The sequence below is a fragment of the Meles meles genome, chromosome 1, assembly GCF_922984935.1.
Source record: "Meles meles chromosome 1, mMelMel3.1 paternal haplotype, whole genome shotgun sequence".
NCBI lineage: Eukaryota > Metazoa > Chordata > Mammalia > Carnivora > Mustelidae > Meles > Meles meles.
Window position 1 is genome coordinate 11,511,144 of NC_060066.1, and position 20,830 is coordinate 11,531,973.

General features: G+C 51.9%; 1 protein-coding gene across 5 annotated transcripts in view; it reads left to right on the forward strand.

Moving 5' to 3' along the window:
* Positions 1 to 20,544, forward strand: part of ASAP1 (ArfGAP with SH3 domain, ankyrin repeat and PH domain 1) — a 352,276-nt gene extending 331,732 nt beyond the window's left edge. For all 5 annotated transcript variants that reach the window (XM_046008073.1, XM_046008083.1, XM_046008053.1 and 2 more), the window contains 5 exons: positions 6,510 to 6,579; positions 8,815 to 8,873; positions 13,609 to 14,108; positions 15,348 to 15,470; positions 17,885 to 20,544. In XM_046008073.1, coding sequence (XP_045864029.1) covers positions 6,510 to 6,579; positions 8,815 to 8,873; positions 13,609 to 14,108; positions 15,348 to 15,470; positions 17,885 to 17,959 — 827 coding nt within the window. In that variant the 3' untranslated portion in view covers positions 17,960 to 20,544. The remainder of the gene's footprint in view (positions 1 to 6,509; positions 6,580 to 8,814; positions 8,874 to 13,608; positions 14,109 to 15,347; positions 15,471 to 17,884) is intronic.
* Positions 20,545 to 20,830: the final 286 nt, after the last annotated feature.

The window sequence follows — 20,830 nt, forward strand, 5'->3', positions numbered from 1 at the left end:
ATGCATGCATGCCTGTCGTGTGGGCCTTCTCGACCCATCTGCTCAGGAAGCCCATGGCCTCGTGAGGAAGGCAGGCGAGCCAGTGACTGAGTGTTCGTGACCACTAGGACTGACATGTTAACGGAATGCTGCGGAAGTGCTGAGAAATGGCGTCAGGCCGTGGGGGAAGGCTACGCAGAGGAGGAGACATTTGTAGGGGCAGTGATAGCTCAGATCCCCAGTGAGACCAGCCGGGGCAGAGCAGTGCAGGCTCCCGAACACGCACACACCGGCGTGTCGTATGTGACCTGGACCTGTCCACAGTTGCTATCCCCGCCCTTCAGGCGTCCCCAGGTTTCATCCAAGAGGACTTTCCAAACCCAATAACATTCGGCTAAAGGTCAGACCCATGCAGATTTTCATACCACAAATCATAAACTCACCTTCTTTTCCCAATTCCACTAAACGTCAGTCCTGTTGTTCATCAGTTTTTCTGTGTAAAGTCGCCCTACAGGCTCAGTCTACAATTAATTTTACAAAATTTCTGTTTTCTGGCTTAGAAATCGTCACTTTCTTAGATTTCTTACGCATCGCTCCGTAGCGGACCTAGTAGCTGCTGGGCTTTTGTTTTGTTTTTGTGGGAAAGCAGCATTTTCAGTAAGAAACACAGTCACCACTAGCCTTTCGAAGATGGGGCCCTAAGCCTCTGCTGGCAGCTCTCCGCAGCGGGAGTCTCCCACCTATGACCGGCCATGAGGGAGGAAAACCAGAATCTGTCTGGCATAGTGACAGTGCTCCACACACAGACTTCGGTGGTCACTCACAAACGACTCTGAATAGTAATTCTGAGACTGTCAGGGCCGTTCTTTCTAAGGTGATGTGTGCGCACATATGTGAGATATTACTTCAAGGCCTGGTCTGTCCCTACCTGTGTCCCGCTGACGTGGTGTTCCAGAAACCGGAAGCAGGATCCAGACTGCTGATGAAATGGGGATCAGTCTCCTCGACAACATTGATGATGCCTACGGCTTCCCTCTGTGGACCCACCGTTAGGATCTGGGCCCAGGGAATGGATACGGGCATGAGGGGATGGGATAGGTACAGCCTCTTTGCTGTCCCAAGGCCTCACCTCCCCACAACATTCCCACCGTAGAAATACACCAGGTTCCCAAACCACATGCTTTCCTCTAAGATCTGAGCCTTCGCTCATAAAGTGCCTCAGCCTGGAATATTCTGCTCATTTGTGTTAATACTTAGTCATCCTTCAAGATCTGCTCTCGAGGGACCTGTTCAAGGGGCCTTCCCGGTCTAGCCACCACCGCACTCCCAGCCTGGCCCCTCTGGCACAGGGTTGCCATGGTGGTTCTGTGCGCAGCTCTTTCCCAGGGCATTCTGAACTCCTCTCAAGGGCATGGGCTCTTTCTGTCTCAGGGCAGAGTGCTCCAGTGTGGACCCTGTGCCATACCCAGATTCTGATCATCCTTACCACTCGGTAGCCCAGTGGCTTCCAATGATTACTTTTAATTGTCCCATACCTCAGTTTCTCCAACTATAAAATGGGGCTAGGCTAGTTAATAGTACTTACCTATTTTTTTTTTTTTTTTTAGTTTTATTTAAGTAATCTCTACAACCAATGGGCTCAAACTCACAACCTCCAAGATCAAGAGCCACATGCATCCCCGACTGAGCCAGCCAGGTGCCCAGTCCTTAATCTAATTCTTAACCATAGTTTCACAAAGTAGGAAGTGCTGGGACCTCAACGTTCAGGACACTAAGACATGGAAAGATTAGATCACCTCCCCAGGTTCCCTCAGCTGGGACTCGGGAAGCCAGGATCTGTCCCCAGCCTGTGTGGCTGGAGAGCCTGCACTCCTCCTCTCCATGCTCTGCTGTGTTCTGCACGTGATCGCTCTGTGAGTCTTGACCGTTCCCCATGTCCACAGTGGTTTCTTTGCCCATAAGCGAGGAGAGGAGAAGGTAGCTGGGCAGGAAGGTCCCCTCCGCCCAGCTCTGCCTCCTCATCCATCTGTAGCACGGAGCCCTGGTGCACGGGGAAGGCCACTCTGGGCTTTCTCCCTGCCAGCACCGTGTCCTCGGCACGCAAAATAGTCCCGGCCTTGCATTACTCCAGTCCCGCTATTGTGATAAAGTCAGCCATCTGTCTCAGGAGACTGCTAAGACAGGCTTTGGATGAGAAAACAAATAGGCTTATGGGCAGATTTTGGTTCTATGGGGATTTTGATTTTTCAAGTGGCATGTCATTAAATCTCACTTCTGGAAATACATAATTTGTTTATAACCTACTTTTATAATAGGCCAACACATATTTTAACACAACTTAAGTAAAATTAATTTAAAAATGAGGACAAAGGGAGAATAAAGGTAACGAAGTAAAAGTCCAGGAGTGTGGTCTCTTCACAAAATGTGTAATGTAAGATCACATACAGTGGCTGGAAATAAACCACAGATTTGACACTGAGGTTCTTATAGGCAAGAGCAAAAGAAAAAATACATCTAATTACCGAGTTTGTGGTGACCCTAAGATTAACCCTCTTCTCACACTTGAGAGTCTTATAATTAATATCTTGGAGTAGCTCAGTTCTCTGAGCTACTCTTAGATATTTCAGAGAACTGGCAACAGCACACCACAGGCCACCATAACATGCACTAAAAGAACATTCTGGAAGCCCGGGTTCTGATCTGGGTTCTACCAATCCCAGGCTACCTGGCCTCTTGAAGTCACTTTCCTTATCTTTGGTCACTGGGACTTAAAATTGTACAAGCTTTTTTTTTTTTTTTTTGTAGAGCAGATAATAGATGAAAAACTATACCACAGACTGGTTCAGTTCTCTTTCAAGGCCAGAACTTCAGGTGGAGGACTCAGCATTTGGGCTGTCTGATGCAAGGCATACACGTCCACTCATGGAACAGTATTGGTTTGGAAAAGAGCCTCTGGACAGAAGTGTCTTGCTCTTCCCTTTTCTTGGATTTCCCAGTAAATGTTCATATCCGCTCCCTGCTTCCCACCCCCACCCCCCAAGCCCGTGCACGCTTATCTAGAAAGTAGTGATGGCTACTCCCATTTGCAGAGTATTTCCCATGTACCAGGCCCGGGCACTCATTCATCCGTCATCGTGTTCAGCCATCACAGCCGTCCTGTACGGTAGAGACTGTCACTGTCTGCAGTTTGTCAGTGAGGAAATGGAAGCACAGAGCAGTCAAATGCTTGTTCAGAATCACAGTTCCGCTCACTTCAGAGCTGGTGTATGAACCCACTTCAGACTCCAAGGCTCATGTATCGATCCACTATTGCAGATCACTCCTGAAGCCTGTGTGTCATTCGCTGCTGGGCCAGTGTCCTCCTGTCTGTCCACAAACTCTTGGCCCAGTGTTTGACCCCAAGTCTTGGCCATGGCTTCCTCCCCTGCTGGCCCAGCATCCTGCTAACACACACCTTTTGTGCCCAGGAGTTCTTTCCCAACTTGCATGAAAAGAGAAAGGGGGATTGAACTGCTTCCACGTTTTTACTCCTCCCTTGAATACTATCCTTTTTTCGGATATGTGTCCAAGTCACACTTTTCTTCCCAGGCATGGCACGTGGGCTTTGCCTAGCCATGAGCTTGGTGGCATTCCTGGCTGCCGAGCACAGAGGCCTTCCCCCAGGTGTGGGGAAATGAGTCTGTGGGCAGAGAAGCAGATGCATCAGTGCTGTGGCCCTTGACTTCATTCGCAGGAGCTCAGTGGCTGCTGTGTGCCAGAGACTGGGCTAGCAAGTGAGGTTATACAGATGACCAGGGCACAGCGCCTGCCTTTGAGATGCTTGCTCAGTGAGTAGATCATCATCATTTTGTTGCATTCCATCGGAGAGCTATGAATGATAGTTTCCTTTTGTGTCATGCTCCTCGTGGCCCAGCACTGTGGTCTGCACTCCATCGTTTATCTTTTGTGATGCTCATACCCATCTGGTGGAGTAGATCCGGTTTTGTTCCCATTTTCTAGTTGAGGGGACTGAGGCTTAGTAGAAAAAGCATTTGAATCCAAACTCGTACCCACTGAGTGATGGCAGGGTTGGAGTTCAAACCCAGGCTTGTCTGGCTCCGGAATCTGCACTCTTGACCACTGCTCTGTGATGAGTGGTGGTCGGCTGACAGGGAGGAGGGAGTGGTCAAGTCTGGCTAGAAGCTCGCTTTGGAGAGGCCCTTTGCGGGTTGCCTAGAAGCTCACCACGAGTGGGAGGGGTTTGCTGTTGCAGAGAGAATGGACAGAGGGCCAAAGTTATGGAAGCAGAGAAACACGGTGTCTTTGGAGAGAAATGGAGAGTCACCTTGAGGGGCCAGAGACCAGGGTTGAAGGAGGACCCAGACATCTGGGCTATGGGGTCAGACCGCAGCCCCTGGGGTGATGGCTCATCTGTGTGACACGAGAGTGGGTGGCCAGAAACTGAGCGAGGGGCCTTCTGCACCCCAAGTGGTGTCATAATCCGTCCTGCACGTAAGAGGATTATAAGAATCACTGGTTTGAAATGTTTTCTACCTGGAAAGGGAATTAACAGGTGCAGTGGTTTACCCTAACATAGAATTTTCTTTGACATTTTCATTGTTACGGCTCATTGAAGTTTCAAAGTGCGAGATCTGAGAGCCAGTCCCCAAGACTCACACTAAACACCATGCTGGAAAGCAACGCCTCCGTGAATGGCCTTCAGAGCTGGGAGGATCCCTGAGAGGCAGCGGGAGGAGTCGTTCAGTACCAATGATGGCTCATGGAAATGTACCGGTGGATGGAGGAGGGTCTTATTAAAATAGAGCTGTATTTGAAAATCATCGGCCGGAATAACACCAGTTTAGCTAGTTTCTTCCTGCGGGTGTGTCTTGGAGTTATAGAAAGCTCTGTCCAAGAGCCCCGCCTCAGCCCTCCAGCAGTCTCTCCCTGTCCGGGAGGTTCAGTGGGGCAAGCGGTGAGAAGGCTGGTCAGTACAGATCCTGGAGGCCGTTCCTCCGCTCTGTATCCCTGCTCTCGCCCCTACCAGCTGCTTGACCCTGGGCTTAGCTGTACCACTTTGTGTGTTTCTTCAAAAACAGCAGGGAGGGGACTTGGATTCAGTACCTCGTGGACCTGATCCCAGTGACATACTTCCCCGTACCTCACTCCGAGTAAACACTCAGTGAACGGTGGTTGCTGCTATTGACGTCACCATCGGGGCGACAGGACAGGTGGCAACAAGCCTGTAGACCCGCGGTCAGGACTTCCCGGTAGATCACTAGCCATGTGACCTGCGGCCACCAGTGCGCTTCACCTCGTTTCTTCATCTTTAAAATGAGGATAATGACGCCAGTCCTTCCTGTTGTGAGGAGCAGCGCTTGGGCAGCCGTGGGTGCTGTGGGGCAGACACACCACGCAGGGTACAGAGCTCGGTGCTTCAGCCGCTCCTGTCCTCTGCACCTACCCTCCTGTTTCTGGTTCTCGTCAGCCAGCCCCTTCCCCACGGCACCCAGGGGATCCTGTGGGTGTCTAGGCCGGGGAGGAAGGGGCACACCGGGACTTTGCACGGCAGTCTTTGAAAAGGCAGGGAAGGACATGAGCTGAGCCCCAGAGACAGCTGTGCCCCTGCAGGGCCCAGGGAGTCCTCCTGGGCGCCTGGCAGCTTGGGGCTCTGTGCTCCTCCCACGATGGGATGGGTCACTCGGGAGTTACCCTCACCAGTCTTCCTGCCTTCTCCTGGACAAAGAGCACGTTTGTGGTTTTGCTGCCCCCTCCCCATGAGAAAGTGCTTTGCTGCTCAAGTGCTCTGTCAGGCAAAGAAGACGTTCCCTGCACCTCTTACCAGTGGGGTTTTGACACTGTTTCCTTTCCATAGCCCCCAGCCCTGTTCACCGTTGACCTCATTCCCTACTTTCAGTCTCGCTTGTGCACACACATTGCCTGGGCCAGATCAGAAGCTCGGCGCGAACAGTGACATTTGATTTTCTTTGGTGCCTCCTGCTCTCCATCCAGGCCTTGTACCTAGTTGGTGCTTAATAAATGCTAACATCTGAGTGAGTGATGACAAGAGTGCCTAAGAGTCTTGCCCCGCAGACGGCCAGCTATCACCACCCTGCTGAAGAGCGTCCGCACACACAGTTTGTGGTTGTCTATTCTGAGTCTGGCTCCCAGGGCTAGTCTCCCTGCATGCGGCCTTTGAGATTTTACTCTTCTTTCCCTACACCCAAGCTAAGGACAAGTTCCTGAGCCAATGGGACATCCCCAAAGTCCTGTGATCTTATAGGCCTTGCCTGGGGGCAGGCTGCTCACCTTTTCGACATAGTCGTTGAATAGCAAAAAAGTAAAAGTAAAAAAAAAAAAAATAAGTAAACACTGTCAGAGCTCACACCGGTGCTTAGTTTTCTTTTAAAGTTACAAATGCATACTGTTGTAGCTCGAAACTTTCCAGTTCCTTTTTGGAATCAGAGGGTGGCTGTCTGCCTGGTCCTAAGGCCTGTTATTCCACTTCCCTGTCTGAAGATGCAGCTTGATGTGTGATTTTTTCCCTGTAGGTAACGATGTGGGTCCATCATCATCAAGTAAGACCGCAAACAAGTTTGAGGGACTGTCTCAGCAATCAAGGTAAGCCACCTTCACGTTTCTCCCTCGGCTGGGATCACAGCTTACTGTTCGAAATTCTAGAAATGGGTGTTATAGCAATATATTCAAAGTGTGGCCTGCCAGCTGGTGCTGATGGGGAGAAGAAATGAAACGTATACTGTCTGTGCACCTGGCCCTCGGGGCCAGCCGGGACAAGCCGCTGTGTCCAGGCACATCCGCAGGCTGGGGTGTCCAATGCCAGGCTCTGCTCCCTCCGGTTTCCCAGTGGGGACAGACCTCACTTCCCTCATGTCAGAGTCTACCAGAATAAGGCTGTATTTTTAATTTTTAATTAAGTAGCTTTGTTTTGTTACTCTTCACTCATTTTTACAGACTTGGGAGTTAAAACAGTCCTCAGGGAAATCTGACAGCCCAGAGATTTTCAGACATAAAAATAGGACTCTCCAAGTGCCCCATTTGTAAGATTTGCTTAAGCTAGGCTAAAAGCAGCGTCCTTCCTTCCCTGCTTTCATGGAAACAGGGTACTTTGGAAGATCTTCTGTGCACAACATCTGTCCAATCCCAATGCAAAGAGTTTTCTCCAGAGGCCTGATCTGAGATAAAGACACAAAGAGCCACTTCCAGTCCCAAAACCTCGGGAAGAAGGAGTCAGCTGGTATAGGGGGGTTGCCTTCTAGAGTTTATCAAAAGAGCAAAACAAAGTCTCCATTTATGTTAACGCCACTGTCCTACTTAGCCTTTAGACTTTGTCAGAAAGACCGATTACTATTCCTTCCGTTGTATAGATGAGGGAAAGGCCTGAGAGCTGGAGGGGTTAAGTGGTGGCAGATGTCAGAGCTGGACTCAACCCAGTGGCTCTCCAGACTCCATGTCCCATCGTCCCCTCCACTCGCGTCCCGCCCGACGTTCCCGCTCTGTCCCCCTTCCACCCAGCTCGGGAGGGGGGGACTCAGGCTGCAGTTCTGGGGTCTTATTCCAGAGGGAGAGAGTGTCTGGTACATGGAGAGTGCCCTCAAGATGCTTTTTAACGAGAACCAAGCCGCCCACGCACGCACGCACATGTCCACACAGTGGCGACCTCGTGCTCGTTTGCGAAGGAAGCGGCCCAGGCGCGCCGGCCTTCAGTGTTGACCCAGGGCTTCGGTCAGGAATCACCGTCGTGCTCACATCAGTAATGCTCACGTCCGTAATCGACAGGTGTGCTTCCCTGAGAACATGCGCCACAGGGGTTCAGCGTTTCCAGATTCGCAGGGACATTATGTCCATAGTCTGGGGGCAGTAGGATTTCTCGAGAGCTGAGGAGAGAGCGGTTAGGAGGTGACAGCCCGTGCATTTCATCTTCTCCTTTTGACTCTCTTTTGTTCGGTTGGTTTGGCTTTCCCTGTTCCTTTAAATGCAGTTAGGAGACAAAGAGGGGAAGGCCAGTCCTTGGGACATCCTAGGGCAGAAAAGGACAAATGGGAGATTCAGAGGGGCTTTTGGCGCAGAAGACTCTGGTGCTCGACTGCTGTGCGTCCTTGGGGCTGCTGGACCCTGGTGTCCTCTGAGAATAGCTCCAGCCTCTTGCTGAAGGAGCACCGTGGGAGCCAGCTCGCACGTGCCCTCCGCAGCCCTGGCATATCGCGGGGGGGGGGGGGGGCGTGTGGGGAGGGGCATTGGATCATTCAGACCCCACGGGGTGGATTTCTGTTCCCGAGACTTGGGTGTTTTTCCCTACTCATTTTGTAAGTGCTCCATGAGGAGGGAAAGCTCAGGGACTGAGTCTGGAGGTCTGAGACCCACACTGTCTGCTCTGGGGCCCCCAAGGACACCCGCGCTACCAGTGAACGGAACGAGGTCTCCATTTATAAGCTCCTCCCCTGGCCAGCCTTGGGACCCTCTGCTGAAAGTCCCCAGACGTCAGTGTCCTCACCTGGGGCAGGGGGGTGGCAAGAGTTAGGGTGGCAGATAGTGTCCTGTGTGGAGACAGACTTCTGTGTGGTCCCCTGCGGTCATGCTCCGCCGGACACTCAGACATTACCTGAGGAATGGAGGTGGCGGCTTTGTCATTCCTAGAGCTGGGCTGTTCACTCTTTCCTGGGTCCTCCCCAGCCAGACAAATTTTGGATTATGGAAAACAGACTGTAATCTTTTCTTGAAGAAATTTTGAAAGGGTTTTTAGAGAATTCAGCATAACTCTCTGATTTCCTTGAATATTAGATCACTAGCGATATTATAACATTTTGAGATACTAAATGATTCTTATTTATTAATTAGCACCGGCTCTGCGAAGACTGCCCTTGGTCCAAGGGTTCTTCCTAAACTACCTCAGAAAGGTAAGATTTCTTTCTCGTGTTCACGTAGACTGTCACGGTGCCCTCCTAGGGGACAGCAGTCTCTGTCTCTTAAGTTCTTGGCTTAATCCCAGATGCCTAAAAGCAGCATCTGGCATGTGGTAGGTGCCCAATAAATATCTATTCAACAAAGAAAGATATTTATAAACTCAGTTTTTGTGATTAGCAAAACACCATACTTTCCCCAAAAAAACCACAGTCCTTTTCTAGAAGATAAGCTATCATCCCTGGGTCTGGGATTCCTTCTCCTCTTGCAAGCACAGTCTGAGACCTGGGAACCAGTACCAGCTCTGCCACTCGCTCACCGTGTGGCCTGGGCCAGGGACTCAGAAGCTTCCTGAAGCCTGATTCCTCACCTGTAAACATGAGCTAGAATACCTGCTTCGTGAGGTTTTGTCAGGACGAAATGAGGTCATGCTTCAGAAAGCCCCTCACTTTCCATGGCACAGAAATCCTTTCCTGGGATGGCGTCCATCATGCAAAGTAGAGATACTCGTGCTCTGAGAAGCACAAGAAAGCAGTGTCTGTAAATGCTGCTTCCCTGCCAAGCAAAGACACTCGGTTCTTTGACCAGATCTTCCTTAATCCAGATCGAGCTTTTCATCCATAGGACCAGCATGTCCATTGTCTTATCTGCTCCTCCTTCTTTGTTGCCAGCTCCAGCTTGGGAGCTGAGAGCACCCACAGACCCTTTGGTTCATCTTGTCCATCCTCGCTTAGGGCCGCAAGGCCACAGGGCTGATGGAGGCTCAAAGGACTCATGGCCGCCCCATGGGTTTCCACGCCTACAGCAAGACTTTTGTCCGCAGAAGTCAAAGTTAGGGATTCACGATGGGAAGCTGGGATCCACCCCTCCCCCGGGTCTTTGGGAAAGTGGCATATTTGGCAGCGCACTGACCGGGCTCCTGTGTAGTACAATGAGAGAGTCCCAGGTGGCTGTCCATTCATTCTCCATGGAACACAGGAAGCTTTCCCCGCATTTACTGAGTCTTTATCTCAAGTCATTGTTTTCCTCTTCTAACCTCTGCCCAAAGGGCTGTGCTGATCCCAGAGAAGTTGGAGGTGTTTTCGGGGCACTGTGCCCACTGTCAGCAATCTGCCGCCGAGTCAGCCCTGTGCTCTTCCCCCACTGATCGCACGTTAACCCCGATTGCTTCTACCTTCCTGTCCAACTCCCTTCATCTTGCTCCCAAAGCACAGCGGTTCTCAGCCCAACTGCCCACCCCCATGGCTGCTGCCATTTTCTCACTATCCCACATTGGTTCGGAAGCCAACGTCTCTCCAAACACTCTCTGTCCTCTTCCACACGCCTCCTGTGCCGGTTCTGCTCTCTTGATCAGCTCTGGACTGGAGAAACAGTCCGGACAGCAGCTCCGCTCAGCTTCCTGACTCCTGAGCTCACACAGTCCTCTGAGGCTGCCGGTGCCCTCCCTCTGCTGGGTCCTCTGACTCGCCCTTGCCCTACCCCTTGTCTCCTTCACACCTTCTCTGTTGTCCTCAAAAATGACTTGGCTTCTGTGTTCTCGGTGAACAGGACACAAGCCTCCCACTCCCCTACCCTCATGGCTACATGCCCCTGCCGGCCTGCACCCATGACACCCAGGAATTAGTCCCTGCCCCAGCGTCTCTTTCTTATTTCTAATGGGTCTCGCTCCAGCAGTGACACTGTGATCCAGTTTGCGGGAAAGTTTGCCTGTCGTTCCTTCAGAGTTAAAAAGGCAGTTCAGAAAGGACTTTTTTTTTTTTAATTTTTTTAGTTAATTATTTTTATGAACATATAATGTATTATTTGCCCCAGGGGTACAGGTTTGTGAATCATCAGGCTTACACACTTCTCAGCACTCACCACAGCACATACCCTCCCCAATGTCTATCACCCAGCCACCCTATCCCACCCCAGCCCCCAGCAACCCTCAGTTTATTTTATAAGACTAAGAGTCTTTTATGGTTTGTCTCCCTCCTGATCCCATCTTGTTTCACTTTTTCCTTCCCTATCCTCCAAGCCCCCCACTCTGCCTCTCAAATGCCTCATATCAGAGAGATCATATGATAATTGTCTTTCTCTGATTGACTTATTTCGCTGAGCATGATGCCCTCTAGTTCCACCACGTTGTTGCAAATGGCAAGATTTCGTTTCTTTTGATGGCTGCATAGTATTCCATTGTGTATATATACCACCTCTTCTTTATCCATTCATCTGTTGATGGACATCTGGGCTCTTTCCATAGTTTGGCTATTGTAGACATTGCTGCTATAAACATTGGGCTGTACGTGCCCCTTCGGATCACTACATTCGTATCTTTAGGGTAAATACCCAGTAGTGCGATTGCTGGGTCGTAGGGTAGTTCTATTTTCAACTTTTTGAGGAACCTCCATGCTGTTTTCTAGAGTGGCTGCACCAGCTTGCCTTCCCACCAACAGCGTAGGAGGGTCAGAAAGAACTTCTGATTGGAGAGGGGAAAACATAAAACCAGATTGGAAAAGGAATAGCCAAAAGCTGGGCAAGCTTCTGTAGAGGAGAAATTCTCTTATTCTGTTTCTCCCGATTATAAAAGCACATGTATTCATTGTAGAAGATTTTAAAAAATACAGTCAAAGAGAAGAAAAATACAAACCACCTGTCGTCTTATATCACCCAACATACACAATTAGCTTATATCTTTTTTACTGTACTTTTTTTGTTTAAGGTTTCGATTTAAGGGGGGGGTGTTTTGTTTTTTTTTTCACATAATACGTCAGAAACATTTTCCATCACAAACAACTTCTACTGGCTGCACGGTATTCTGCGGTCTAGTGCCGTGAGGTGTTGGGTGGACCCCGTCATCCCGCAGCCACACGGAGCGCAGCTTGTCCGCTGTGAATGGTGCCGTGCCACACGTTCGGCCACAAGCATCACATTGTGGGGCTCCCATCCCTCCTCAAGAACCAGTTCTCGAACCAGACTCGAATGTCTTGGGGCTGCATCCGCTTGGCGCTTACAGTTTCTGTTCCCCCATGAGGGGTGCACAGCAAGGCTGGCCAGCCCCACTGCCTCGGGAAGCTCCCCAGCGCCCCTTATTGCTGCCTCAGATTCGCCTTCACCCAGTGTGTGACTTGAAGAGAGGACTCTGGCTTGCTTGAACTCCTTGAGTGGAGCCATATCAGCTGAAGGTCAAGGGCTGGCCCATGAGCTGGGATGTGGCTGAGCAGGCCATGAGCAGAAGCAGCCACGGTGCAGCTTATGACGGTCGGCAGCCCTGGGGTTCATCTTTTCTTTTTGTTTTGTTTTGTTGTTGTTCATAGTAAACTGGAAGAGTGTCTTTCTGAATGTATTGTACTTCTAGAATACAATTCTTAGACTTACTCAGAGTACCTCAGTCAGCTGTTTCCTTGCTGAATGCATAGGATGTGCTTGGCCTCTGTACCAGGAGTCAGTGTTCCAAGGATACATAAAAATACGAATCCTGGCCTCAAAGAACCCTGACTTACAGTAGTGATAATACCCTTAGAGAATACTTAGAGCCTGCCAGGTCCTGTTGGCAAATTCTTTACCTGTATTAACTCCTGTTTTAGAAATAAGGAAGGTGAGGCACAGGGAGGTTGTGTCATTTACCCAAGATCACACAGCAAGTCAAGTACATGGTGGAGCTGGGCTTGGAGACTTGTCTTCAGTGTCATAGGTCCCACCAGTAGAGCTGTGCCAAGAGCTGTGGGAATGGTTCCACAAACTAGAATCCTGACACCGAGGCCGTACAGGGAATAGGGAGGACCTGCCTAGCACGCTCTCTGGAACATAGTAAGTGGGCAAGAAACAAAGTTACAAAGTCTGTGTTTTACTCCGGTGTAACGTTTCCTAAGTAGGTATAGCTGTATCTCCAAAGTGGAGCAGATTCCCTCGGGGGGGGGGGGGGGGGGGGGGGGGGGGAGGTGGCGAGAGGAGAGACCTTTGACCTCGTAGGTAGTATGGGAATCCTAGAGACGTGGGGAATTTGAATTCTGATACAGCTACGGAATGGGACAGAATGCAACATTAAAAATTATGTACTGCTGGCTACCTGGGTAGCTCAGTCAGGCAAGCGTCTGCCTTTGGCTCAGGTCATGATCTCAGGGTCCTGGGATCGAGCCCCACATTGGGCTCCCTGCTGAGTGGGGAGCCTGCTTCTCCTTCTGCCCCTCCCCCTGCTCGTGCTGTCTTATGAATAAATAAGATCTTTTAAAAAAAAATTATCTACTGCCATTAGAGGAATTTTATTGACCTGGCAAATCCTCTTTCTAAAGCAGTATATAGATAAAAGCAGATCACAGTTCTGTCTGTGGGAGATGTGTGGAAGAGTCCAGAAGGAAGTACGGGACATTACTGTAAGTGGCTACGTTCAGGTGGTAGTTTTGTGGAAAACCTGACTCTGTATGTCTAATTTTCTGTAACCTGTTTGTATTCCAGTCTTTTTTTCTTTTTTCTTTTTTAGTTCTGGGTTAGTTTGGACATCCCGTTCTTAGGTAACTGAGGCATGAAATCACATATGGTCATGTGGACGCCTTCCAGGCTTCCAGCTTTTTTCCTCTTAAGAATGGGCACTGCACACCTGTGCACTTGGGTCTTGCCCTGGAGCGGGCACACACTACACACACCCCACCACCGCCTCCGGGCCCCGTCCTCCCAGTGACCAAAGGAGGGGGCAGCACTTCCCTGCCTTGGGGCCCCTCTGGAGACTTCCTTCTCTGTGCTTGCTTCCCACAGTGGCACTAAGGAAAACAGAAACCAGCCATCACCTCTCCCTGGACAAAGCCAACATCCCAGCCGAGATCTTCCAGAAGTCATCACAGTTGGCAGAGTTACCGCAGAAGCCACCACCCGGAGACCTGCCACCGAAGCCCACGGAACTGGCTCCCAAACCCCAAATTGGAGATTTGCCACCGAAGCCAGGAGAACTGCCCCCCAAGCCCCAGCTGGGCGACCTGCCCCCCAAGCCCCAGCTGGCAGACTTACCTCCCAAGCCGCAGATGAAGGACCTGCCTCCCAAACCGCAGCTGGGAGACCTGCTGGCGAAGTCCCAGACTGGAGAGGTGTCCCCCAAGGCCCAGCAGCCCCCCGACATCACCCAGAAGTCACAGCCGGCAGATCTCTCCCCAAACGTGCAGTCCCGAGATGGCATCCAAAAGCAAGCGTCCGAAGATGCCAATGACCTCACGCCCACCCTGCCTGAGACGCCTGTACCACTGCCCAGGAAAATCAACACGGTGGGTAGAGACCAGTTCCGAGGCTTTGGCAGACTCTGCCACACTCCGAAACCTGGAGGGAGGGCCTGTGCCCCAGCTGGGATTCCGCAGTGCGGCAGAGCCGAGCCCCATGGTGAGGGACGCAGGTGCTGGACTCCAGCAGGCGGGCTTCATGACCTGCTCTTGCTGCGGGACCTGGGCCCATTACCTACTTCTCTGGGCCAGAGGATTCAGTGATCATTGGTCCTGCCCTCTTTTGTACCCCAGCAGGGGCCCTGGTGTCCCAGGCTGAGGAGCACGGTCAGTGAGAACCAAAAGGCCCCCCACTCCACACAACAGTGCTGCCCTGGCTCATTATAAAAACAGCACTGCCATGAGAGAGTGGAGTCCTGGCACCCCAGAAGGCCTTGTGCAAGATGCCGGCTCAGGCTCTGCTCCTGACCGTGGTTTTTTGCCCTCATCGAATCCTCCCCATGATCAAGGAGCCCTGCAGCCCTTGGAGCTGAGACCACTAAGCCTTGCACGGCTGCGGTCCCTCCAGCCAGCACTGCCAGGACAGGCTACAGAAAGGAGCAGGGGGACTGAGGGAGACAGCAGGGCACAGAGAACTCACTTGACCCAAAACACAGAGAGACACAGCTTGCTTTTTTTAATACTAATTCCTGAATGAGCTAGGCTCCAAAAACCTTTAAAAAAGGATTTCTCTATTTCCATCTTCCTATTTGCAAAGAACCAGCAGTCCCAACAGATAAAAGCGCAAGCGAAAACTGATCACAAATTAGAACATTTCAGGGAACTGCCTGGGGTCCTCCCGCCCAGGGCCGCCGCCCTGTTTAACCAGCATGTGCTGACTTAGTACTTCCGCGAGGGGACTGAGAAATTTGTTTATGCTGTGCATTCAGTGTGCAGAAGCTGCACATTTCTCTCTACATCATGTTTCCCAGATCCATTTTTAGACGCTGCTGTCAGCTCTGCAAGCTGCTCTTGGGGGTGGGGAGGGCAGGGAGCCTCGGGTTTTGGTGAGGCTGGATCTCGGTCCCCAGCCACAGTTTGCCCGTGAACCTGATGGGCAGCATGCCCTCCTGAACGCCAGGCCCCATCCTAGTGCTCGGGAAGAGAGAGGGAGCACACAGCTCCTGGGCTCCTGCCGGAGAGGCCTCACCCTTGACAGAGGAGAAATTGAGGCTCAGTAAGGTTAAATCACACGCCCAAGGTCTGTGCGTCCTTTTCCTCCACTAAAGCCCCGTTTCTGTCTCGAAGGGGAAGAACAAGGTGAGACGAGTGAAGACCATCTATGACTGCCAGGCGGACAATGACGATGAGCTCACCTTCATGGAGGGGGAGGTGATCGTCGTCACAGGGGAGGAGGACCAGGAGTGGTGGGTACGTACCCGGCCGGGCGCCCCGCTGCCGCTCTCGCCGGCTGTCTCCCCGTACCGCGGTCATGCTAGACACACAGCCGCGGGGCTTTGAAATGGGGTCGGGAGAACCACCGTGTGCATGTGATTGACCCTCGTGTTCACACAGCCTGTGAGCCACAGGCATTTCCGGCCATTTCAGATGTGAGACAGAAGCTCAGGAGGGCTAAGCACGTGACACAGCCGGGAGCAGGCAGTCAAGACTCCGAATCCTCTCAGAGCCCAGAGTCTGAGGGCTCTCCCCCTTCCGTGCCGGCCTCAGGCTCCTTCACCCAGCCTGTGGTTCTGTCTTTGTCAAGTGGGGCATGGCACCTTCCTCTCTCGATTCTAGAGGAGTAAGCGAAAAATATCTATAACAATCCCTTTTACATTAAAACCTGCTGCCCCGGTGTCTGGAAGGAAAGGCCTCGTTGTCCTCACGCAGTGGCCATTTGCAGATTGTCAGTGATGAGAAGCGCGGCCCCATGGGTCTGTGCTGTTCAGTCTGTGTCCGGAGTGAGGCTCCTGGGACAGCCGGCAGGCCAGAGGCATCGTGGGTGGTGGTCTTACTTCTCTCCTGGCTGAGTGTTTCCCAGCAGCGGTGTGGAGACACTGCTTCCTAGGCCTCCTGTGTGCCACCAGCCCACAGGGACCTGTGGTTCATAACTCAGCCCACAGAGCCCGCGCTGGCCCCAGAAACACACGTGCATGTACTTACACGTACATGTACACCCATGTACACACAGTACAGGTGTGCATGACCTTTGGGCCTGGAGAATGCCTCCAGACTCTTGGTCACAGCCACAGGGATTCTGCTTGGACCAACGCAGTGGCTCTCCGGCGGCAGTTTTGCCCTCCAGGACCTTTGGCTGTGTGGGAGGAATTTCAGTTGTCAGGACCCGAGGGGGCTGCCCTGAGCCTCTGGCTGGTGGAAGCCAGGGATGCTTGGAAGAACAGAATTACTGGCCCGGAATTTGCAGGGTGCTGAAGCAGGAATGCCCCAAAGGAAGTGATGAGGCCTCTTTCTCTCTCTGTCTCGGGGAGGGACATGCTGGGGGTGGCCCCGTGGCCTTTCCTGCCTCTTTCGTTAGGGCTGGGCCTGCTCCTGGCGTGGAGCCTGCTCGAGAGCCACCTTAGAGTCATGACAAGGAGATGGGCTCTGAGACCCCGGCCCAAGTCCCTGAGTCGTTCTGTGGCCTTGGCTAAGGCATGTTCCTTCCGTAAGCCTGTTTCCTGCTCAGAAATGGGACACGGGTAACCCTGCCTCACAAAGATGTCCCAGGAACTCACTTGGGGAAACGTGGATATTATCATAAGCAGGCAGTGGTCAGATCCTTTGCCAGGAAACGGGGGACGACAGCAGAGGACCCAGAGGGAGTGAGTGGAAAGTTCTCACTGGTGCCTCTGGCATCGTCCTGCGCGGGAATTCTGTGTGCCGACGGCAGACATAAAACCGCTGCCCACGCCACCGACTTCCGGTTGACAAAACCCGCTCGCGTGCAGGACACCAAGTGAGTGAGGCCCCCTGAGCCGGGGAAGCCAGGTCTGCAGCCCGTACCACCCTCAAGAGAAGCGAGCCCAGTAGCCCAGTGGTGGCCCAAGGTCACAGACCTGGGAGATGGAGGAAGCAGCCCAGGCTGGCCCGCAGCTCCCGCTCCAGCCACCGTGGGCGCCGCGGGGGTTTTGTGGATGGAGACGAGAGCCGGCCTGGCCCAGCTCTGACAGCCACCCCCTCCCTCTACTTGGTCATTTGAAGCCAGCGTGCATGACCTGCTCTTTCTGAGGAAGGCTCGCCATGGGATTCTCTTTCCTGCAACGAGTGTTGGTCTAACTGAGATCACTGGCAAGTTCTCGCAGGTGACTGTGGCCCAGGCTTGGGCAGCAGACGGTGGAGTTGCCCTCTCCGTCTCCTCCCCCCACAGCACCCAGAAAACAAGCTCAGTCCAGAGCAGCTCTTCCCGCCTGGTTGACTGTGTGATCTCACCACAGCCCCGAGAGGAAAGAGTATTTTAGCCCCGTCTTCCAGACAAGAGGCCCGCAAGGCCTGTCTGAGGTCGCTCAGCGGGAGAGGCAGTTGTGCCGTGGGTGAAGGGCACGGACTTGAGTCTGCAGCCTGTGGGAGACCACGGGCAGGCTCTCCACCTGGTTTGGGGGGCAGGCCACGGACACCCCAGGTATAAGACAAGGGTCCCACAATCGCCGCGTGTGCACAGAGTGGGCCGCACCTTCTGTTGTTAGTTGTTCTGCTGCAATTGTGTGTGGCCCCCCAGAGGGCGGGGGAGGCTCCGCGCCTTCTACCCCAGGCTGTGGGCCAAGTCCATGGGGACTGTGACCCCCGGGGCTTGTCACTGGGCAGCTGCCGGCTGCCTCCAGCCTGACAACTCTCTCTTCTCCCTACAGATCGGGCACATTGAAGGACAGCCTGAAAGGAAGGGGGTCTTTCCAGTGTCCTTTGTTCACATCCTGTCCGACTAGCAAAAAGCAGAAACTTAATTAAGATTGTCCACATCGTCATGCGAGACCGCTGCCTCCAACGTAACCCCGTGCACACGTGTGTATATAGCTGCTGTTACAGAACGAGAGACTCCCGGAAGGGCCACCTCAGGAGGGCTGTGCTGTGTGCTGTAAATACCCAGGGGGCATCTGCCTTCGCCAGTGTTAGGGGGCCCTGGGACCCGGTGCGCCTTACCGGTCTGCCATCCTGGCCGTCTAGCCCTCCCACCTCTGTGCTGCTTTCCCAGCAGACAGACAGAACCAGGAATCTAGGAACTGCTGGCTTTGCAAATAAGAGTGATCTCCAGCAACCGTGGAAGGGCAGGGAATTGACTCTGCGTTCCTAATGCGACAGTGTTCTCAGCTGTGTTACCGCAGATGCAACGTTAGCAAAGAGGTGGGTTCTGTTCTCCAGGCGAGACTTCTAGCTCCAGGACAGACCAGCCTGTAGTTTATCTGTGTACACAGTTTACAGCTACAAAAACCGACGTTGGTGTTTATTACAGAGAAGTGCTCGGTTCAATGTAAGTGTTATTCCTTCAGCAAAACATTCGCCGACCCGACACCTTTGGTGGCATTTTCCGGTCCCTGCAGCCTCGTGCAGGTTAGGCCAGGTGGGTGTATATGGTCTTCTGGTGAGGAGTGCCCGCCCCTGAGATATTACCTCATTATGCAAAAATAACATATCCTTCACGACTATTTTGACAAAAGCTTAGAACACACCTGAAGAAGCGCAACTTTCAGGAACTGAGGACCGCCAGGAAGCATTAGCCTCGACATTATGCATGCATTTAGAAGCTTACCCAAAATCTGCCTTTTATAAAGGAATAGTATGGACAAGTGGAACTGTACATTTTTTAACTTGATCGCCATTAAAGCAGAAATTATAAGGTTGCAACAATATCTGTTTCTAACCAGTCATTCGGCTTTCTCAGAGCGTGAAGTTCCATCTCCTCTTCTGATCAGCATCCTTCGCCTGTGTTAAAGCCCCGAACACATCAATTTAAATTATTTTCTTAGTTTTTCCCTTGATCAGTTCAAATGCGTGACACGAAGGTTCACGAAGATGACGGAATTTGAAAGTCGGCCCTTCACGCCGGTCCCCTGTGGCAGAATCCAGGTGCTGACGCCACCTTTCCTTGCTCCGCGCTCCCGATTCTGCCCCCGTCGTCGGCGAGCCTGCCGGTCTCACACTCGGTGCCGTGGACACGTATGGTCAGGCCAGTTCTCAGCCACGCGCTGTGAGCGGGTCTCCCTCCGTGTCCGCCCGTCCGGGCCCCATCCGTCTGTCTGTCTGACCGCCAGAACGCCAGCCCCGTCAGTCCGGACTTTGCCAAGAACACGGTAGCTGCCCTCCCTGCTCAGCAGGGCTGCCCTCTTGATTTCCAAGGCCCCCGGGGCCTTCTGGCGTCACGTTTGCTTACACGGCTCTGTGGGCCACCGCACAGAAAGCTAATCCTACTAAGCCCATGACCTTGGCAGTAAGAAAGGAAGGTTCATTTCACAGAAGCACAACATCCCACCGAACCCCTAGGAAAAGCCCTCCTTAATAGAGTCTCCGTGCTCAGTGAATATCCATTTAGTTCTGCTTACGTGAGTACTACGAAAACTTGGAATAACCACCTGATAAGTAAACCTTGCATGACAGACCTGCAACACAACTTCTCAGCTGTTCCTGGAAAGTGAGTTTAAGCAGTTGCCGCCCAGGGTGGGGTGGTTGGGCAGGAGGGGTACCCCGTGAGCCCCACACAGAAGGCGAGAGTCCAGAGCCCGGCAGTGGTGGGCGGCTGGGCGACTGCAGCCCCGCTTACTGGCCTCACTGGTGTCAGGACAGGACGTCGCCATCCGAAGTGACCTAGAGTCCTGGTTCATTCAAATACATGTTTTTAGTTGCATTAAAGAACTATTTGTTTCTGTGGCCTACAGTATTTTCAGCTGATCTCAAAATAAACTGGTTTTCTAAAAAACTCAAAACCTCGATGTCTAAAATTACATGGAGTCATTGTCTGTTCTTTTTCTTCTTTTGAAACCACTTACACAAATGCATTTTTTAATACCTTCTCCCTCACCTCTGGTTTTGTTTTTGTTTTCCATGAGGAGTTTGAGTTCCCTCTAATCCAGCTTACTGTGGGACATAGGAAAGCCAGGTAGGAATACCTCTGGGGATCTTGGTCGAGTGTGACTCAGATGCTGTTCTTAAACTCAGTGAGCCACTGCAAATCTGCAGTTTTGTACATGATACAGTATTTTGAAGGTATGGAACCTTATGAAAAAAAATAGTTAATTCTTTTTGTCCCCCAGAAGGGAAAGTTACATTCTGCAGATAGTCTGTGTCTTATTTTACTGTTGAACAGCAATTGCTATTTATTTTTTTATTGCCTAGAACCTCTACATGTCGTGTCGGAATCCCGTAGTGCCGCGAGGCAAATTCCAGACTCTCCTCTGGCTGTTACCACCAGACATCAGTACGCTTGTCGTTTCACATGTATTTAATGTGACCATTTTTCAGTACTGTATGTGTTAATTTCTACTTTTTTTAATATTTAAATTGCTTTTAAATAAACATATTCTCAGTTGATCCCAAACATCTGAAATCAAGCCATTTTGTGAGTTGTCCACTATATTCCACTTGGAGAGAGTCAAGACTCCACTTGGCTGGGCTTTGCAGGGAGTGGGGGTAGATAACAGAGGTCAGTCCAGCTCCTGTGTCCAAGCTCACTCTGGATACATAAATGTCCATCGCTTCCCTCAGCTTACAAAACACAGAGCTCAGCATTTGGGGGTCCCCCCATTCCCACTCCCACGTCCATGCACCCACTCCACATGAAGAGGGGGGACGATGCCCAGCCCTCG